The sequence below is a fragment of the Plectropomus leopardus genome, chromosome 1 (genome assembly GCF_026936395.1).
Source record: "Plectropomus leopardus strain MGB_pleo_1.0 chromosome 1, ASM2693639v1, whole genome shotgun sequence".
Taxonomy (NCBI): Eukaryota; Metazoa; Chordata; class Actinopteri; order Perciformes; family Serranidae; genus Plectropomus; species Plectropomus leopardus.
In genome coordinates this window covers 2,522,017-2,541,926 of record NC_142176.1, presented here as the reverse complement: position 1 = coordinate 2,541,926, position 19,910 = coordinate 2,522,017, and the positions used below count along the sequence as shown (strand labels likewise).

General features: G+C 37.6%; 1 protein-coding gene across 1 annotated transcript; it reads left to right on the top strand.

Annotated features, from left to right (window-relative positions):
- The first annotated feature begins 278 nt into the window (after window positions 1–278).
- Window positions 279–18,886, top strand: vps35 (VPS35 retromer complex component). The gene is made up of 17 exons (XM_042490198.2): window positions 279–390; window positions 2,158–2,256; window positions 2,913–3,009; window positions 3,528–3,651; window positions 5,288–5,470; window positions 5,555–5,774; window positions 5,879–5,962; window positions 6,991–7,100; window positions 8,109–8,205; window positions 8,594–8,742; window positions 9,620–9,827; window positions 10,930–11,085; window positions 12,477–12,599; window positions 12,687–12,866; window positions 13,965–14,204; window positions 15,500–15,643; window positions 16,676–18,886. The coding sequence occupies exons 1-17, from the start codon at window positions 388–390 to the stop codon at window positions 16,853–16,855; spliced, it is 2,397 nt and encodes a 798-aa protein (XP_042346132.1). The 5' UTR covers window positions 279–387; the 3' UTR covers window positions 16,856–18,886.
- The last annotated feature ends 1,024 nt before the right edge of the window (window positions 18,887–19,910 follow it).

Sequence of the window (19,910 nt, the reverse complement as noted above, 5' to 3'; positions counted from 1 at the left end):
ATGAATATTTGATATTTATAATTAGGACTGATGTTGGTTTCAAAAATCAACCTAATTAAAGCAGTAATGATATTAATATATAGTATCTCTTATTAACTGATTTTGTGTGCAGAGTAGTTTTGAGTGTGAGTATTTGACACTGCACAAAAATAATAATGTATATAAAAATAGTGTTGCTGCTAATCGTTGACATATCCCAGGGTGTGAAATTTCCTTTGCATGTAAAATATTGAAAACTGTTTAATTTTCAGTGTCCCTCGGTAAATAAACGCGCCCTGGCTGCGCGCTGGCCACGCCTGTCCGCTGATGTGCTGCTGCAGACCGTGAAGGCAGCATTAATGTGTCACATGACAGGCAGCCTCTCCGACTGATACACATCAAATCATCATGGTAGGAGCTTTTACAAACGCCGTACGATCCTCTGCATGTGCATGTTTCCTCAGGACACCCTCTTGGGTTTGATTTGGGTCACTGGAGAAACTAAAATCAGGTGTACCGACCTGAAATCAGCTCTGTGTGCGATGGCCTAACGTCAGACAAGCGGCTAGCTAACGAGCTAACGGGCTGCTACTGATTGAAAGCGAGGTGTTTTAGCTTAACGTTTGTTTTATTAACGTTATCTATAATATATTCTTCATTCGCTGATGTTCCGTGCTACGTGTTGAGTTTATATGTTTTGTGGTTTCCGGGAAAGAACAGGTGACAGCGTGAAACCGATGCTAACTGTTGTTAGCATCCTCTTCCGCTTTGCTGTGTCATATTTCAGTGAAGAAGCTGAATATTTTGGCCTCTCAGCTTCACTTTAACGCAGCGAGAAACTGTGTCAGCTGCTCAGCTGCACACCGACCAAAGGCCGGAGCTCAAATGTTAGATTTCGTACAGATAACGTGAAATTCACGGTTGCTTTTGCCTGCGTCAGCCGTAAATATTTAACGTGTAAAGCTAGTTAATGTTACATTCATAATAGGGTCGACCGATACTGTTTTTTCAGGGCCGATAAAGATTATCAATACTTAATAACAGTCGATCGGTACTGGTTTTTCATGGATAATACAGATACCGATTACTAGACAAGGCAGCTTTACTTAAATAGCACATTTCATACAACAGGGCAATTTAAAATGTATAAAAACATAATATAAAAGTAATATAAAAACATATTGAAACTTAATATTTGTAACCAATATGCATCTATGATAAATATTAAAATATTTTAGTCAATATTTAAAATTTGACACTAAACTTTTTTTTTTTTAAAATGATTCTAGTGACTTTTTAATCAAAACTGAAACTCTAAATATCATATACAGAAAGTTCCCTGCAACTTTTTTTCATAAAGCCATGTGAATAGTGAAATTTAAAAAATAATAAATAAAAGTCCTCATCATAAACAGAATGTTCCCAGCCAGGTGAATAGTTAAAATTAAATATATAATATAATATAATTATTATTATAATATAATAATAAATAAAAGTTCCTCCCGTGCTCATACTTTTTTGCATGTATTGCAAACCAGGGGTCGACCGATCTTGGTTTTTCAGGGTCAATGCCAATACCGATTATTAGTACTTAATGAGGCAGATATTTGGAACCAATATGCATTTACAGTAAAAATGACAATATTTCTGTTGAAGTTTTGAATTTTGAATATAACAAACTCGACTGTAAAAACTTTATTTAAATGCCTTTAGCAAATGTTTCACCCAAACTGAGAATTTCAGCATCACATAATGCAAGTTCCTAGCATTTATGTATGTGTATATATATATATATATATATATATATATATATGTGTGTGTGTGTGTGTGTATGTATGTATGTATATATATGTGAAAATTTAAAGAAAAAAATCTCCCTAAGGTTTTACGAAGTACAAATTTCTCCCATGCTGACACCTTTTTTCACTTTTTTATTAATAATTTTAACTGCGATTATCAAAATAAAATGCTGATATAGATGAACAGCAAAATGCAAAATATTGTCCCCGATAATCGTCCAGGACAATAATCTGTGGACCCCTAATTGTGTCTGTTTCTTAAAGTTTTGTCTTCAGCAGGACTGTTTGATGGCTTTTCTTTATTTATTCATTACTGTGTAAAAACGTCTCGTAGATGGCGTTAAGTTGTGGTTGTTTTTTTTTTTTTTTGATGTTTCAGCCGACCACGCAGCAGTCTCCTCAGGATGAGCAGGAGAAGCTTCTGGATGAAGCTGTGCAGGCGGTCAAGGTCCAGTCGTTTCAGATGAAGAGATGCCTGGTAGGCTGATTGTTTATTCATTTTTTAAGATTATTTTTGGATTTTGCCATTATAGTACAGAAAAGCTATAGCATGAAAGTGGGAGAGAGAGGGGATGACATGCAGCAAAGGGCAGAGGTGGGAATTGAACTTGCGGCTATTACATTTTATTTTATTTTATTAAATTTTGTTTTTTTTATTCATGTTTTGTTTATTTTATTACATTACATTTTATTTAATTTTTTATTGTTATTTATTTTTCATTGCATTTTTTATCACATTTTATTTTATTTTATTTATTCATGTTTTGTTTATTTTATAACATTACATTTTATTTCATTTTTTTGTTATTTATTTGTTCATTACATTTTACATTTTATTTTATTTTTCTATTATGGTTGTTTTTTTGTTTTTTTGGGTGGGGGGGCATTTTGTGATTTCAGTTTGTTAGAGATGTCATTGTAGTTTCAGTATTTGTTAAAACTGCTGGTGCTCGGCTCTGTTTTGTGTACTGACCTCCACATGAGCAGCTGACCAGGAGCTTTTTCATCCATTTATTTTCGTCTTCGGCATGTGAGAGTGCCGTAGTAAACAGCTGACTTGCTCATTTATGTGCCTCACTCCCGCTTTTGATTATTTTGTGTGTTCATGATGTGACTGTGTTGTGTGCTCTGCAGGACAAGAACAAGCTGATGGACGCTCTGAAGCACGCCTCCAACATGCTGGGGGAGCTGAGGACCTCCATGCTCTCTCCAAAAAGCTACTACGAGCTCTGTATCCTTGATAGTTTCGAGTTATGCAACTGTTGACGGCAGACCTGTTTTGCAGCACCCCTTCATAAATACTGAACAGCCCCTATCTGTAACCACAGACGGAGGCCGGCGTGGCGATGAGGAGCACAGAACGCCGAGTCCAGTTAAAGTCCGACTGAGGTGTTTACGTGGCAGAATAGCTCGACTTCTATTCAGATTATCTGCGTGTGTCCGTCTGATTTAGAGAAATTAGATGTAATCAGATTCCAGTTTGACTAACATGTTTACGTGTATTTTAAAACTCCAGTTTTAGTTGAATTAACACAATAATTCAATTTTTTCTAACATTTAAACGTACTGAGTGAGCTGCGTATTGGTTTGTACGATCTCTGCAGTATTCTGCCTGAAAACATCGCGTGTAGAAACTTACTGGAGCGCCGAATCTGAAGCTGCTGCACTATTTAACACATTTTACCAGCATTATTTTTGTATGTGGATAAGTCCCGGTGAGTCTGCGGCGATCCCTAACAGTCTTTGCAGACATGGCTATCTCTGATGAACTCCACTACCTGGAGGTCTATCTGACTGACGAGTTCGCCAAAGGACGGAAGGTGGCAGATCTGTATGAGCTGGTCCAGTACGCAGGAAACATCATCCCCAGACTGTGAGTGTCACCCCAACCAGGGGTCCACCAATATAACTGAAACCCATTTCCTTCAGTGAAAACATTTATTTATCTTTATTTCACAGTTAAAAAAACAGTAATAACTGGTGTGTGATTTATCCTGCTTTCATGTGAGTGAAGGAAAGTCTGCCAGTCACGAGCAGCAGCAAATGTCGTTATATTTGTGAGGAAAATGTGCCGAGTATTAGACAAATATTTTATCTGTGTACTTTTTTAGAAATAGTGGAGCTGAATTATGTGCTTTTGTTTTATGTAAGCAATGCTTTATTGTTTGTTAAATCATTAAAACTTCATTGCACTTTACAGAAACTCAACACAGTGTCAGTGTAGACTGATGGATCAGTAGTTTTCTATACAGCAAAAAAGTGGAAATAACAGAAAAAAAACTTTTTTCTGTATTTGTAATACTATGTGATTTTAACTAATTAACTAATTTAAAAATATTATCATTATTGTTATTATTTTATTTTTTTTAATCTTTTTTTTATTTACTTCAAACTGTGGTGGCACTACACCTGAGTGAATTTGGGCTTTTTTTCTTCCACACACAAAGGATTTACAATCTGGCAATTTGGGTTTATTGTACATTGAGCATGTCCTAAAGCCTACATACAGCTAAAAATCAGCCCGTGGACCTCCAGCAGAGACCACAGAAGCTTTTTATCAGCTAAATTAATCAAAGTTTTGGCTCTGGGATTAATGAGGATTAATGCTTTGCAAGAAAAATGCCACTTAATTCTCCTGCAGCTGTTTTCATGTTGTCCCACCAGCTTTAATGTTAATCATGACGAGAGCTGACAGTCTCAACGGGACGGACTCACATGCTCTCACATGCACACGGCTGCCAAAACAATGAACAGCGGAGCTCGGATTACAACACACACACACACACACACACACACACACACACACACACACGAAGGAGCGTGACTTCATTCTCTGCTCAACACCAAATGTTTCTTGTTTATTAGCTTTATATTATCCCATAATAAGGAGATGAACAAATTAACAAAAAATAGCCCAAAAATAGGCAGAAGCTCATAAGTTACAAGAGAATTACCCGAAAATAAGCAGAAAAAAAAATAAAAGAAGATGACTTAAAGAAAGTGCTAAAAAAATCTATATATATTTTATTCCTTTTTCTGTATTAAGAAGTTGTTCAGTTATAGCCAGTTTCTTGGCATATATATATATGTATATATATAATTTTCCTTTTTTTCCCTCTTTATATTGTATTCTATGTACTTTTTTGATTTTTATCGGATTAATTTAGTAACTGGTTACTGTTTCTGCTCTTTGTTGTCATTTATCTTTTGTTGTATTTTTCTTAAAAAAGTTAATTTAGGGTTTTTCGATTATTTTGTTTTTGTCTTCGTTTTTTTCTTGTTTTTTTTCTATGTTGTTTTCAGGTTGAGCGGGTCTGTTTGAATAAACCTCTGGCTTCTTGACCTCTCGTGACACTTTTTTAATTTTAATTGTGTGCAAATACACATAAACAAAACTACATCAGTGTTCAAAATCTGATCATGTTCAAAATCTCATCCATTAAACCTTTAAAGAATTTGCAATTATGAATTTCTTATGAAGCCTTTTTGTTGTGCTCCTCTCTCCACAGCTACCTGCTGATCACGGTGGGCGTGGTGTACGTCCGCTCCTTCCCGCAGTCCCGTAAAGACATCCTGAAGGACCTGGTGGAGATGTGTCGTGGTGTCCAGCATCCGCTCCGAGGCCTCTTCCTCAGAAACTACCTGCTGCAGTGCACCCGCAACATCCTGCCGGACGACGGAGAGCAGGCAGAGTGAGCCACCTCAGAGGGTCGACCCACATTTGTGCCGCAGAGTGTCCGTGTGTTTTTAATAATCTGACGTTCTGAACTCCGCAGGGGGACAGAGGAGATGACCGGTGACATCAACGACTCCATCGACTTTGTCCTCCTCAACTTTGCCGAAATGAACAAGTTGTGGGTTCGGATGCAGCATCAAGGTCACAGCCGAGACCGAGAGAAGAGAGAGAAGGAGCGACAGGAGCTCAGGATCCTGGTGGGAACCAACCTGGTCCGGCTCAGCCAGCTGGAGGGCGTCAACGTGGAGAAATACAAACAGGTGTGTGTTTCTGTTGTTTCTGATAACTGTCATTATGAGATTAGATCCTCGCAGCAGCAATATTTATACACAGTTACACAATTTTGGTTCGTATTTCTCTGCAGATCGTTCTTCCTGGAGTCCTGGAGCAGGTTGTGAACTGCAGAGACTCGCTGGCTCAGGAGTATCTGATGGAGTGCATCATTCAGGTAGACTAAAAGGTTTTATTATTCTAATAACTTTATTTATATAGCACCGTTAAAACAGAGTTTACGAAGTGCTTTGACAGATAGAGCAAAGCAGAAGCAAAAGGGGTTACATGCAGAAGAACTTAAAAATATGAGCCAGACATTAATAAAACAGGCCAAACAAAAGAGAGAACAATTACAGAACAAAAATAACAACAGCAACGAGCCAAACCAGTGCGAGTAAATGCTGTTTGAAGAATATTAGCAGAGAACACAGAAATAATTGCACTGATAGTAGAATTAAACACGATCGAGGCAGAATAAAAAAATAAATCAAAAGATACAATAAAATACAAACTAAAATATGTGTTTTATTGTCATCACATTTCATTTACTTTATTTAGGACAAAACACCTTAATCAACATTTCTGTAAATGTGCCAGTGTGTTTTGAAACCTGTAAACTGATCAAATTCACGTAATAACGAGACAAGACACCATAAAGACAGCAGCAGTACGATACAAAACTGTAGCACAGCAGCAGTACATAGCATTTTTACAAAAAATAAGCTGTGCATGCAACATGACGCAACAGCACACAAGTAAACATAACATGCAGACATGCAGAGCAACAAGAAACAGCAGCAGACAGAAGCAGAGATAAAGCACTAGAGTCATAACGTAATACCGTTAATAACATGCTAAAAGATGCAGTTTGGGTTTCCAGGTTTGCACAATGAAATCTAATGAAAATGAAATCTATAATATAAACAATACATGATGCATATGAAAGTATAGTTCACAGTACTGTATAAAAATGTGTGTTTTTGAGGTGTTGCAGTACACTGGTTTTGACAGTAACAAATACTGACATTTAAAAATGAAATATTGATTATGTCAATAAGTCATATTTGTATTTATTTATGTTATCTATATCATATTTCATAAATTATCCAGTGCCTTTTACAAAATTTCCATTTCTTTTCACATACTTGTAAAGATCAAAGGTAAGTCCTCTTCTCCTGACATGAAATGGTTTTGTGTTTGAAGGTTTTCCCCGATGAGTTCCACCTTCAGACCCTGAACCCTTTCCTGCGTTCCTGCGCTGAGCTCCATCAACACGTCAACGTCAAGAACATCATCATCGCCCTCATCGACAGGTACGGCTCCACTCACTGTGAAGTCACAGTATCTTCGCAGGTTTTTGTGTTGGGGACAATATAACTGTTTTTTTTTTAAGTAAAAATTAAAATTACTTCATTTGCAAATGCGACGGTTATGCATCGTTACTATCTCAACAGTTTTCTCCAACGACTGCATCTTTGAGTCATTTCACTGCATAAAGCGTATTGATCGCTCAGCCAGTTTCTCTGTCCCTCTATTCATAATCAGACTACCGCTGCGCCTGTCACACTCACAGCGACAGGGAACATCACGAGACGAATTTTACCCAATATTTATTAACGGTTTTATAGTTCAAGTCGAGCTATGTCAGTGTCGGTGTGCTGCATTAGAACACAAGAGGCGCGTGGTGTTATTTGTGACAGGAAATGGGGGCTAATGCAAAATGACAAAGACACTTCAAATATTTTTTTAATCACTGAGGAGGGAGTCATATTTTTTGTTTTGGCTTAAATTTAAATGGTTGTATTTTCGGACATGTCTGCGCGCTGGAGCGGGCTGTCGACATTCTATCGACTACATCTCATATTTCAAACGAGGAAAGGTTATGTAGCAATTGATAATTTTATCGTTTTATCGCCCAGCCCTATATATATAGATATATATACTTTTTTTTTTTTTTACGCCAATATTGGCTCTGATAATGCTTCACACCATGATGTAATCCCTGTAATTCTGACTTAAAAAAAACCAACTCATGATTTAAAAAAAAGGGCCTAAAAATATTGCAATTTGCATCACAATTTTTAAAAAGCTGCTGCAAAATCCTGCACTTCAGGTCGCAGCAATCACAAAAACAGCCCGAGCAAAGCTGGAGGGACCGTAAAACGGACCAGGATCCATGAATACTATGAAAAAGTAATAAAGTGAGTGAACATGTAATTTACAAACGTCCTCTATGCAGGAAAAACGCTGTTCCTCTGTAATGAGTCTTTGACCTGAACAGTGGGAATGCTGTTAGATCTCCTCTGCGTTGTGTTTTTCAGACTGGCTCTGTTTGCTCATCGAGAGGACGGCCCCGGCATTCCAGCTGAAATCAAACTGTTTGACATCTTCTCTCAGCAGGTGGCCACTGTCATTCAGGTACGCAACATTAAATGAACCAGTTCAAAACGCACACACTGGATAATATAAACAATACATTATGCATATGAAAGTATTTTTCACAGTACTGTACACACTGGAACCTCACAGTCTCATTCACACGGGATTTATTCCTTACAGAGTGCTGAAGTGATTTTTCAATGATCTGCCATTTTATTTCTATCAGGAGTATGTGTCTTTTTATATTGGATTTAGGGATGGTAATCAATCATTAAGAATTTAATCTTAAATTAACTGATTGTTAATTTGAACAATAATTGATTAAGGAAAGTGCTGACAGTTTGCATCCCTAACTGGATTTTTCTGCAGCCTGTTTTGACATATTTTTGAAAATTGTGTCTCCACTTTTTTCTTTCTCCTCCTTCAGTCTCGACAGGACATGCCGTCAGAGGACGTGGTGTCCCTCCAGGTGTCTCTCATCAACCTGGCCATGAAGTGTTACCCCGACCGAGTCGACTATGTGGACAAAGTCCTGGAGAGCACCGTGGAGATCTTCAACAAGCTCAACCTGGAACAGTGAGTCCCTGAAGTCCCGACACACTGAAAGAATAAGAATTGTCCCGGTAACAGTGAAAAAACGTGAGACCCAAAAAAGGACATGACCATAGAGAGGACCTAAAAACAGAAATGTGGAGGGGACAGTCAAGAGAGAGGCGGTAGATTGTTGTTGTTTTTTTCCATTCATATTTTTTAAAACTTTCTTCACTTAACAGTGTCACCTATGGTCATTAAATCACATGACTCATACATATAAATAGAAAACAAGAAATCACTAATAATAATAATAATAATAATAATAATTATAGTTTGTTTTTTTTATTGAGCATTAAATGAGCAGTCAAAAAAAGCACATCGTAGCCATGATCATTCAGTCAAAGTATGCAGACAGCTACAAACAAACAGATAACCAAAAAAAGAGAGAGAGAGAGAGAGAGAAAAAATAAAAATACAAGTGGCCATTCAGGAACAAGGGTGCATAGAAATTCATCATAATAATAATAATACAATTATATAAACAGAATTAAGCTGAAACAAACAAAAAAACAATGAAAAAATTAAAAATACATGAATAAATAAAAGAAATTTAAAAATCCATATTCCTGCATGTACAGTGTGTGCACCATGATCTACTCTGATCTACAAACAGGAGTTTAGTTCTCCTGTTAAAGTGTATAAACGATTTGCAGTTCACTTCACCATCTGTCCGTTTCAGCCGTTTATTTCGAGTCGTCTCTCCACTTTGCCGCATTTTCAATTCCATGTAAACCTTCTTATCACAAACGTGATCCCAGATAAGACAGAAAAGGGTTTGTAATTAGTGTTTTAATACACTCTTTGCCTCAGACGCTTTCACACATTTATGTCACACTCTCCGCCGTCTTCGCTCCCCCAGCATAGCGACCAGCAGCGCCGTGTCGAAGGAGCTCACCCGGCTGCTGAAGATCCCGGTGGACACCTACAACAACATCCTGACGGTGCTGCAGCTGAAGCACTTCCCCCCGCTATTCGAGTACTTTGACTACGAGTCACGCAAGAGCATGAGCTGCTACGTGCTGAGCAACACGCTGGACTACAACACCACCATCCTGGCACAGGAACAGGTCAGACTCCGAAACACAGAGGCAGCGCGTTTCATCACGCGCGTTCATTGTCCGTCATTTTTACACACTGAAACTCTGCCATAATCTCTTACACCATTTTTATTTAATTTTTAATAATAAAAAGTCATTTAAATAGCATTTTTAATGATAGACATATTTAATATTCATTAAATGTAATATATAATATTCATTTATTATTTATTATTCATTGTAATGTTAAGTCATTTTAATAGAATTTTATTGTATTTTTCTAAGTGATAACAAGTCATATTTAATAGCATTTAATTTCTTTTTTTATGTTAAATAGACATTTAATATTTAATATCCATTTTCAATGATAGGTCACATTTAATAGAATATTTTATTTTTTTTTTACTAGTGATAGTAAATCATATTTAATAGCTTTTAATATTTATTTTTTTAAGACAATAAGGCGTATTAAATAGCATTTAATTTTTTAATGATAGACATATTTAATATTTACATATTCATTTTTAATGGTCAGAAGTCATGTTTAATCGAATTTTATTGTATTTTTAAAGAAAATAAGACAATTTATTTTACAGTTTACTCGGACATGGAGACAAAAATATAATAATATACATATAGATTTTTTTTTTTAACTCTTTATGTTCCGCTGAATCCTCAGCTCTTTTCAGCTCTGAAATTGATATTTTAAATGTCATTAAGTACTCAAACTTCAAAAGAAAATACTACTTCAGCCCTTTGAAACTTTAGCTGAAAAACATCGGGAGAATGTAACGTGCAACTTAACAAAACGTGGCCCTAAAGTTAGCAAAAAATAGTTAAAAAGTTACTATGTGAAACAAAGGTTTTAAAAAAAAAAAAAAGGTTTTAAAAAAAAAAGGAGCTTAAAAAGTGCTGAAAATTTAAAAATATTTTTTGTAAACAAATCAAACCAAACTGCTCAGTTTTCAAAGGATTAAATATCTTTAGAAAGACATCTGAAAGCAGCAAAAGAAACCTGATGTCGATCCAGGTTTTAAAGGGTTAATTGTGACCGTCTGTCTCTTGCTTGAGCGCCATATTTGACTCGTCTCAGTCCGTCCAATCAAACCTCCTTCCTCCCTGCTGTCTCCAGGTGGACGCCATTTTGAACTTAGTATCCACGCTGATCCAGGACCAGCCAGACCAGCCGGCCGATGATCCAGATCCGGAGGACTTTGCTGAGGAGCAAAGCCTCGTGGGTCGTTTCATCCATCTGCTGCACTCTGACGATCCGGATCAACAGTATCTGGTGGGTTTTTCATTCAGCATTCAAACAGTCAGTGAGCTGCAGACATCGTGCTGCTGCTTTACTTTAAATGACAGAATATTTTTGGAAATCATGCTGTTTTGTTTCTTTTTTAAAGTATTTTTCCGAACCTCGTCTTATTTATAATTACACACCGTTCATTGAGCCTCGTGCAGAAACGTTCTCTTAAATTTCTCCTATATTTTCCTGTAATTTTCCTGTAAGAGAAAATATAAGAGAAGTGAACTTCAGATTCACCAAACGCTCTGAACCACCCAAATCTGCTCTGAGCAGGTGAGCTCAGTGATGACTCCCTCTGATCGTAAGTCACCTGTCCGCTCAGGTAACGCCCCCCAAACACCATAAAAGGGCAGGTTTAGTGCCGTGTGCAAAGACTCCGACGCGTGAAAAAGACTGAGGACATGACGCCAAAAAAAGGCTGAAAGAAGAAGTGAAACTGAAATTCAGTTTAATAAGCTTAAACAAAGTAAATATGATTTTAGGGAAATGCATTGAAGTATTAAAAGTAAAAGTACACACGCACAAAGGTTCAAATAAATTAAATCAAAATATTCAGAAGAAAAAGCAGCAAGTCCTCAAACACAGTGAAGTGTTTTTTGCATTAATAATGTGTTAAACAATGATTAAAATAGTTGACCGGTAATTTTCTAATTGAATAAATGATTCAGTATATTTTCATACTTTTGATTTGTGCGTAAAAATCGTAATTTTTAAAGTGGTTATCTAATAATAAAAGTGGAGTAAAAAGAACAATATTTCCCTCTGAAGTGTAGAAGTCAAACGTGGCGTTTGATTAAAATACTCAAATAACATAAAAGTCCCTCAGATTTGTACTTGAATACAGTTTGAGTAAATGTACTTAACTGAAATTACAGTAACTGGGATCAATGCACCGAATATAGTCGTATTTGTTTAGCCCTGAAATGTAATAATCCAGTCATTATTATTACTCTAAAACATTTCAGTTTGAATAAATGATATTTATGCATTTTTTTTTAATGTTTCTTAAATATAAAACTCATTTTTTCATGTGTTGGACAACAGTTAATGGTCTGAAAATGAGATGTTTGTCTGGTTACTTTCGACCGCTCGGAAAATTTTCTCTTTAATCTGAGAGAAAAGCAAAAATAAGAAGACTTTGGTGACTCCCCAAAATGAATGAGCACTAACAACATGAGGAAAAATCCTGGACACGTGCGTAAATAAGAGAAAATGTATTCATATATTGTTTCTTGCGTGAGGTGCATTAATTTACAGAAATGACTTGAAACCAGAATCTTTTTTTCTTGATATTTCTGTAACTTTGTTATTGATGGAGCAGGCTGTGTTCGCTGTCGTCGCTGTTGTTTATTAACGATCTGGTTCGCGGTCAGATTCTGAACACGGCTCGGAAACACTTCGGCGCAGGCGGAAACCTGAGGATTCGTTACACGCTGCCTCCTCTGGTGTTCGCCGCGTACCAGCTGGCCTTCAGATACAAAGAAAACTCCTCAGCGGTGTGTAGAAATACTTTTTTACTAAATCTTACATTCTTTTACTTCACCTTCTGTCCTTCCTGTTAACCAAAATCCGTCTCCCATCAGGACGACAAGTGGGAGAAAAAGTGTCAGAAGATCTTCTCCTTCGCCCATCAGACCATCAGCGCGCTTATCAAGGCGGAGCTCGCTGAGCTGCCTCTGCGACTCTTCCTGCAGGGGGCGCTGGCTGCGGGCGAGATCGGCTTCGAGAACCACGAGACCGTAGCTTATGAGTTCATGTCGCAGGTATGTGACGGCGTTTTAAATAAAAACTGCCTCTGAGTCTGTGGAGGATTCAGGCTCACGCTGTTTATACAGGCTGCAGAACAAGCAGCCGTTTACGCGGCACGAGTGTTGATTTCACCGCCGAAAATGATTAATCAGCAGCCTTTTTTTCCACGAGGAGAGTCGCCGTGCTGTATGTGAGCAGTCAGCGCCGTTTTCATCAACAGCTGGAAGTTTAGACCGAAACAGCAGCTCTGTTAGGACCCGAGGTTCGACCTCCAGACGAACACGTTTCAGATTCAGACAGAATTCAGGCTTTATTATTATCTTTATTATTATTTATATTTCTGCTGATAGTGAGATCAGTAAGTCAGAGTTTACAGTGAACGCGGAAACTAATCCCAGTCGTCTCATTTTAGTAATTTGTGGTGTTTGAGGCCATAAATAGATTTTGGGCTTTTCAAATTGAATTTTGGACCTTTTTTTTTTTCTTTATCTCTAAATATTTTTTCATACGACTTGTCACCGTGATTCTTATTTCTGGATTAGTTTAAATACCAACAAAACCAAAAACATAAAAAATGTCATGAGTTTTTGTCGACTAAAATGTTTCGATTTTTCATAGAAGAATAAAAATGACAAAAATGTGACTAAAACGAATAAACATTTTCATCTCCAGACTCGCTGCCACAGTCAGCGCTGCTTAAACTTTTGCTGCTGTTTGTCCTTTTGCTGTCGTCATAACAACGTTACACTTCTGTCCTGCGTGCACACTGCTGCTTTTTGATTGTTTTTGTGGATCCGTGTACACGACGATCATTCTCACAATTTTATCACAAAACGCAGATTTTTTTTTAAATGCGAAGATTTTCCCCATTTTAGTCGGGCCGTTCTCGTTCACACGTGGCCTAAAGTTTACAGGAGCACAGGTGTGAAAGTGACGCGGGTGAAGATAAACTCTCTGCAGCTGCCTAAACGATGTGATGTTTTAGCATTTTGTCTGGTTCATATTCCTCTCCCCCTCTTTGCTTCTCCATCCTCCGCTTCTGTAATCCAAAGCAAATTTCATTCCTGTGAAAACTCATTTGGCAATAAATCCTCTCCTGACTGTGATTCCAGGCGTTCTCTCTGTACGAGGACGAGATCAGCGACTCTAAAGCGCAGCTGGCGGCCATCACGCTGATCATCGGGACCTTTGAGCGAATGCGATGTTTCAGCGAGGAGAACCACGAGCCGCTGAGGACTCAGTGCGCGCTGGCCGCCTCCAAACTGCTGAAGAAGCCTGACCAGTGCCGAGCCGTCAGTATCTGCGCCCACCTCTTCTGGTCCGGACGCAGCACCGACAAAAATGGGGAAGAGGCAAGTCTGATAAAGTTTTATGTGCTTCTCATTCTTCTTTTTTTTGATAATTGTGTCTGTGTTGATGCATGTGTCCTAAATGTCCAGATTGTGTATTTGAGTGTAATCAGTGAATTTGCAGCTCAGCTCCTACAATAAGTCTAAAATACACTGTGGAAACTAAATAGTTACATTCAGACTGTTCAGGTCCAAAAATGCTCCATTGAAACCCATTCAAACTGACATTTTTGATCCCACAGCCATCAGAGCAGAAAAACAGGACTTGTATTATTTCTGGGTGTCATTCTGGGCTTTTGACTCTGAATTTGTCATTTTGACTATTTTCCACCTGATGAGGTCATTTTGACCATATTTGGCATATGGAGGAAATACATGCTATTTCCACTAGGTGACCTGTCACAGTCAATGTAGCTGCTGATCAGTGACATATCCCAGACTGTCAGCAGCTACACTCACACACTGACATATCCCAGACTGTCAGCAGCTACACTCACACACTGACAGATCCCAGACTGTCAGCAGCTACACTCACACACTGACATATCCCAGACTGTCAGCAGCTACACTCACACACTGACATATCCCAGACTGTCAGCAGCTACACTCACACACTGACATATCCCAGACTGTCAGCAGCTACACTCACACACTGACATATCCCAGACTGTCAGCAGCTACACTCACACACTGACAGATCCCAGACTGTCAGCAGCTACACTCACACACTGACATATCCCAGACTGTCAGCAGCTACACTCACACACTGACATATCCCAGACTGGGATCATTATTGAAAAATCTACTTAGCATGTAGTATATTGCAAATAATTCATTTTTGTGAGTTTTTTCATCTAAAATCACAGTGACAAAAATCTGGCATTTAAAAGTTTAAAATTCTGAAAATAAATGATTTTTTAAATTTATGATTTTGGCTGATGTTTGTTTAAAAATATAACTCAATGAAAGTAGAAAATAATATTAATGTCTACATTTTTTTAAAGCTTGATTTGGAAAGCTTATTTTGTGCACAGAGTGATACAAGTGTGTGTGATATTAAAGTGTGCCCTAAGGGTTAATTAGAAAAAGCCCTTGTCGTGCTTTTATTCATTTTGTATTAGTTTTTAATATGTTTTTTTGCTGTTTTTGGGGCTCTAACTGCGATGTAACGTCAACATGGGTTAGGGTTAGGGTTAGTTGTTTTATGTTTCGATCAACAACGATCATCTTTCATTAAAAATATATCTGACAGTTACGCAGCAAGTTTGCGTGATCATTAATCGATGTTGCCTCTTTAGATCCGTGACGGTAAGCGGGTGATGGAGTGTCTAAAGAAAGCCCTGAAGATCGCCAACCAGTGTATGGACCCGTCGCTGCAGGTCCAGCTGTTCATCGAAATCCTCAACAGATACGTCTGCTTCTACGAGAGGGAAAACGACGCGGTGAGACACTTCGAATAACAAACATTTACACGGTTAAATCCTCCGGGAACCCAGATCGCCAAAAACTTTCTTAACGTGTAATTCAAAAAGAATCGAAAATGATCAGACGTTCAAAGCCAAACTTTCAACACTGTCATTTTCGCTTTTTCACCTGAAGCTGGGCTGGTTTGTGTTTATCCCCGAACCGACTATAAACAAAGACTGTCCAAAATTCACAGTCAGCTTTCAATAATTTAACATGTTACACTGAAAGGTCCTTTCAGGACTGTTGTCCAATTTTAAGAGGTTTCTAATTTTTAAAACATTTCCAGGATTTAAGGACTTTTCTTTGATTTTAAAACGTTTTAAAGATTTTAGGACAATTCTTGGATTTTCTGACTATTTTAATATTTTGGAAGTTTCTTAGATTTAAGGACATTTCTTATATTTTTTTTTAAACTTTTTTAATATTTTAAGATGTTTTTAAGATTTTAGGACGTTTCTACTATTTTTGGATATCTGTCTGATTTTGTGATGTTTCAAAGATTGTAGGAGTTTTTTAGGACTTCTCTAGAAATTTAGGACGTTTCTCTGATTTTAGGATGTTTCTAGAAATTTAGGACATTTCTTGGAATTGAGGACTTTTTACTATCATTGGATTTTTATAATATTTTAGGACCTTTCTCAGAGTTTGAGACATTTCTTAGATTTTAGGACATTTCTACTCTTTCTGGATATTTTCTGATTTTAGGACGTTTCTCTAATTTAGGATGTTTCTAAGATTTTCGGATGTTTTTTTAGATTTTAGGACATTTCTGTTTGTGGGCTGTCTGTAGAAATTAAGGACATTTCTCTGATTTTAGGATGCTTCCGTAGATACTTAATGAGACACTAAACTTTGATATAATTTGTGCATTTTTATTGTTTTAAGCCACGTTTCCAGAAGCTTTACGACACGCTCGGTTTGTCATTTTGCCTCTGAACGATGTGAACGTCGTCCATAAAAACTGTGTCAGTGTCCCGCTCTGACTCTGTCCGTCCTCCTCCACCCAGGTGACTGTCCAGGTATTAAACCAGCTGATCCAGAAGATCAGAGAAGATCTTCCCAACCTGGAGGCGAGCGAGGAGACGGAGCAGATCAACAAACACTTCCACAACACACTGGAGCACCTCCGCCTGCAGAGGGAGTCCCCCGAGTCCGAGGGCCCCGCCTACGAGGGCCTGGTCCTTTAAAACGACGGCAGGTTGGAGGGATGTGAAGTCCATCCGTAGATGTTTCACTGTATTATGAATATACAACACGAGAACACACGAAACCCTCTCCTGTAGGCCGGGGATAAAAATAAATGTCAAGCGGAGCTAAAAGAACTCGTTTTATTATCCTTTTTTTTTTTTTTTTATCATTTCCTGCTCACTGTCCCTCGGCGGCAGAGCTGCTCTCTGCAGCAGCTCGGACATGTTATGTTTTAAGAAGCCGGAAACTCTGCACTTAGCTTCAGCGTGCACTCGTGGCGAGTCGTAGGCGCCTTTTCCTTTTCCTGCTTGACTAATCTTTATCATTTTGTCAATAGTAGACTGACTAGCTGTTGTAGGTGTTTCCTCTGAGCCGTCACCTGTTCACACCTTTCCATATCGAGACGTGAATGTACCCGCGTGAGCGTAACACAGCTACAGCCTCGAGTCGCGGTGCTCCAGCCGTGTCGAGCTAGTTTCCACCCCCGAATAGTCCGCGCTGATCTGAGGGACGGCTGAAAACAGGCCGGGACCAAACTAACTGAAGACCAGACGAACAGAAGCTTATGCAAACTTTGGCCTCGCAGGAGCGGCACTAAACTACATTTTGTCATTTAATAATTGTGCAGCTTTTTGCATGAACCTTAATTCATCCGCCATCCCCGCCGGGCTGCAACGAAATTACAAATAACCTCACACATTTAGTAACGTGCAGGCGGGGGACTTGTCCTATTTTTCCAGAGGAGCTTCTCATACTTAAAGGGATAGTTTGGATTCTTTGAAGTGGGGTTGTATGGGGAACAAGGGTTCATGGAAAACCTGGAAAATTGTTTTCCAGGCTTTGAGCAGTCGTTGAATAAGTAAAAAGCATTGAAAGTTATGGAAAAGTCTTTGAAACCTCAGCAAATCTGCTCGATTTCTTTCATAAACTGGAAGAAGGCAAAGAGCAACTTATAAGAAATTTGCAATAAATTAGTAAAAAGTGCAAGAAAATTACCTGAATATATGCAAAAAAAATTAAAAACCGAAACAAACAACAAAATGACCTGAAAAAATCCTTAAAATAATAATAATTCAGTAACGTGTAATTCTGATAATTAAGAAAATAAAAGTTTTCAATATTTTCAGTCTGTTAATTTGCTGAAATTTGCAGGACATTTCTTTTCATTTTGCTCATTGCTGTTTTTCAAAAGATATCAAACTAATTTGCTCAGTGCTCAAAATACCCAATCCAGGTTTCAAAAAATCACTAAAAGTCGTGGAATTTTGTCGTGTCAAATAAAGTTATTAGTAATCGTGCGTGAATAAACTTCCAGGTAATGTAACGTAACAGAAAATTTATTTTACGTGAAGTCGCTCTCATGCGCGTCGACGTATGACAGCGTTTTTCTATCGACACGTACGTTTATTCATTCCCTCCCTTCAGTGTGCCAGCTGAAATCATGTTCGAAAAACACCAGACAAGTAAAATAAAATACATACGAACCTCATACGCTTCCAAAAATCTGAACTGTCCCTTTAAGCATCTTTTTAATAACATCAGACGTGTCTCCGTCTCTCTGTGGACGCCACATTTCCTGTATTTTTTAGTTTCTGGACTGTTTGCAGACGGATGGACACGTTCAGACCTGCAGCGTGTGTCTGCATGCTTTAGTGTGCTCGTACTTTAAGGCCTGGTTTTCAGCTCCCTCACTAACTACAGTTATTTTTTTATGATTTCGGTGAATTCCCGTTGCTTGATGACACTGTCGTTTGGGATTGTGGGTGGGGGGGGCGCAGCTATTCCTCAGGATTGTTGACGAGTTGCCATACTGAGTACCTCATGATGTACACGTTTGCTGCAGCATCTGACAGTGTCTGCTGATCTCTTCTTTTCTTCGCTGTTCTTGTTGATTTGTCGGAGGCGGTTTGGACGACTTCCTCTCCCCTTTTAATTCTGTGTGTAAACCCACTTGTAAATCAGATAAAGAAAAGCAGATTAAATAGCAATTATCATTGTCATTTGCAGAAATAAAATTGAAATTAACAATACATGTTTGCATTTTGTTTGAGTTAATTTGATATATTGAGGGACTTCCATATCATACAATAATCTGTGTGATCTTAACTTTTACTCTGCGTGTGTTTCTTAAATTATCGCAACATAAATCTTAAGTTACTTAACGAAAAGTGTTGATATTTTTCAACTGAGACCCTTTTTTCTCATGTTTTGGTGTCGAAGTGACTAATGTTTCAAAAGTGGTCCAGTGAGCGAGAGCTGCATTCAGCGGCGAAAATTCACCATGAAAATAAAATGAGTCACACTGGGACTTTTTTGTACTTTTAGCATCAAAATAAAGCTTATTTAATTAAAAAAAAGTGTCAGTGAAGGATCCCCCACACCCCTGACAGAGGTCCTAGCTAAGTCCCTAATGTCCTAAAATCCTATAAATGTCCAAAATCCTAGAAATATCCTAAAATCATATGCATGTCCTTAAGTCTGAGAATTGTCCTAAAATCCTAGAAATGTCCAAAATTTCTAAAAAAAAAATAAATTCTAAAATCATATAAACGCCCTATGTGTCCCAAAGTGTCCCAACATGTTAATAAATTTCTAAAATCATAAATGCCCTAAGAAGTTAGAAACTGCATTAAATCTTAGAAATATCCAAATTTTCTAGAAACATTATAAAATCATATAAACAGCGTAAAATCAGAGAAATGTCCTAAAATCCTGGAAACTTCTTAAAATCCTAGATATCCCCTAAAATCCTAGAAACTTCTTAAAATCCTAGAAACATCCTAAAATTCAAGAAATGTCCAAAAAATTCTATAAACATCCTAGAATTTAAGAAATGTAATTTTAAAAAATCCTAGAAACTTCTTAAAATCCTACAAATGTTTTAAATTCCTGGATGTTTCCTAAAGTCCTAAATCTGTCTTAAAATGAATTGAAATGTCCTAAAATCCAAGAAATGTTTTTGTTTTTTTAAAAAAATTCTAGAAACATCTTAAAATTTTAGAAATGTTTTAAAATCCTAGATATTTCCTAAAGTCCTAAAACTGTCGAAAATTC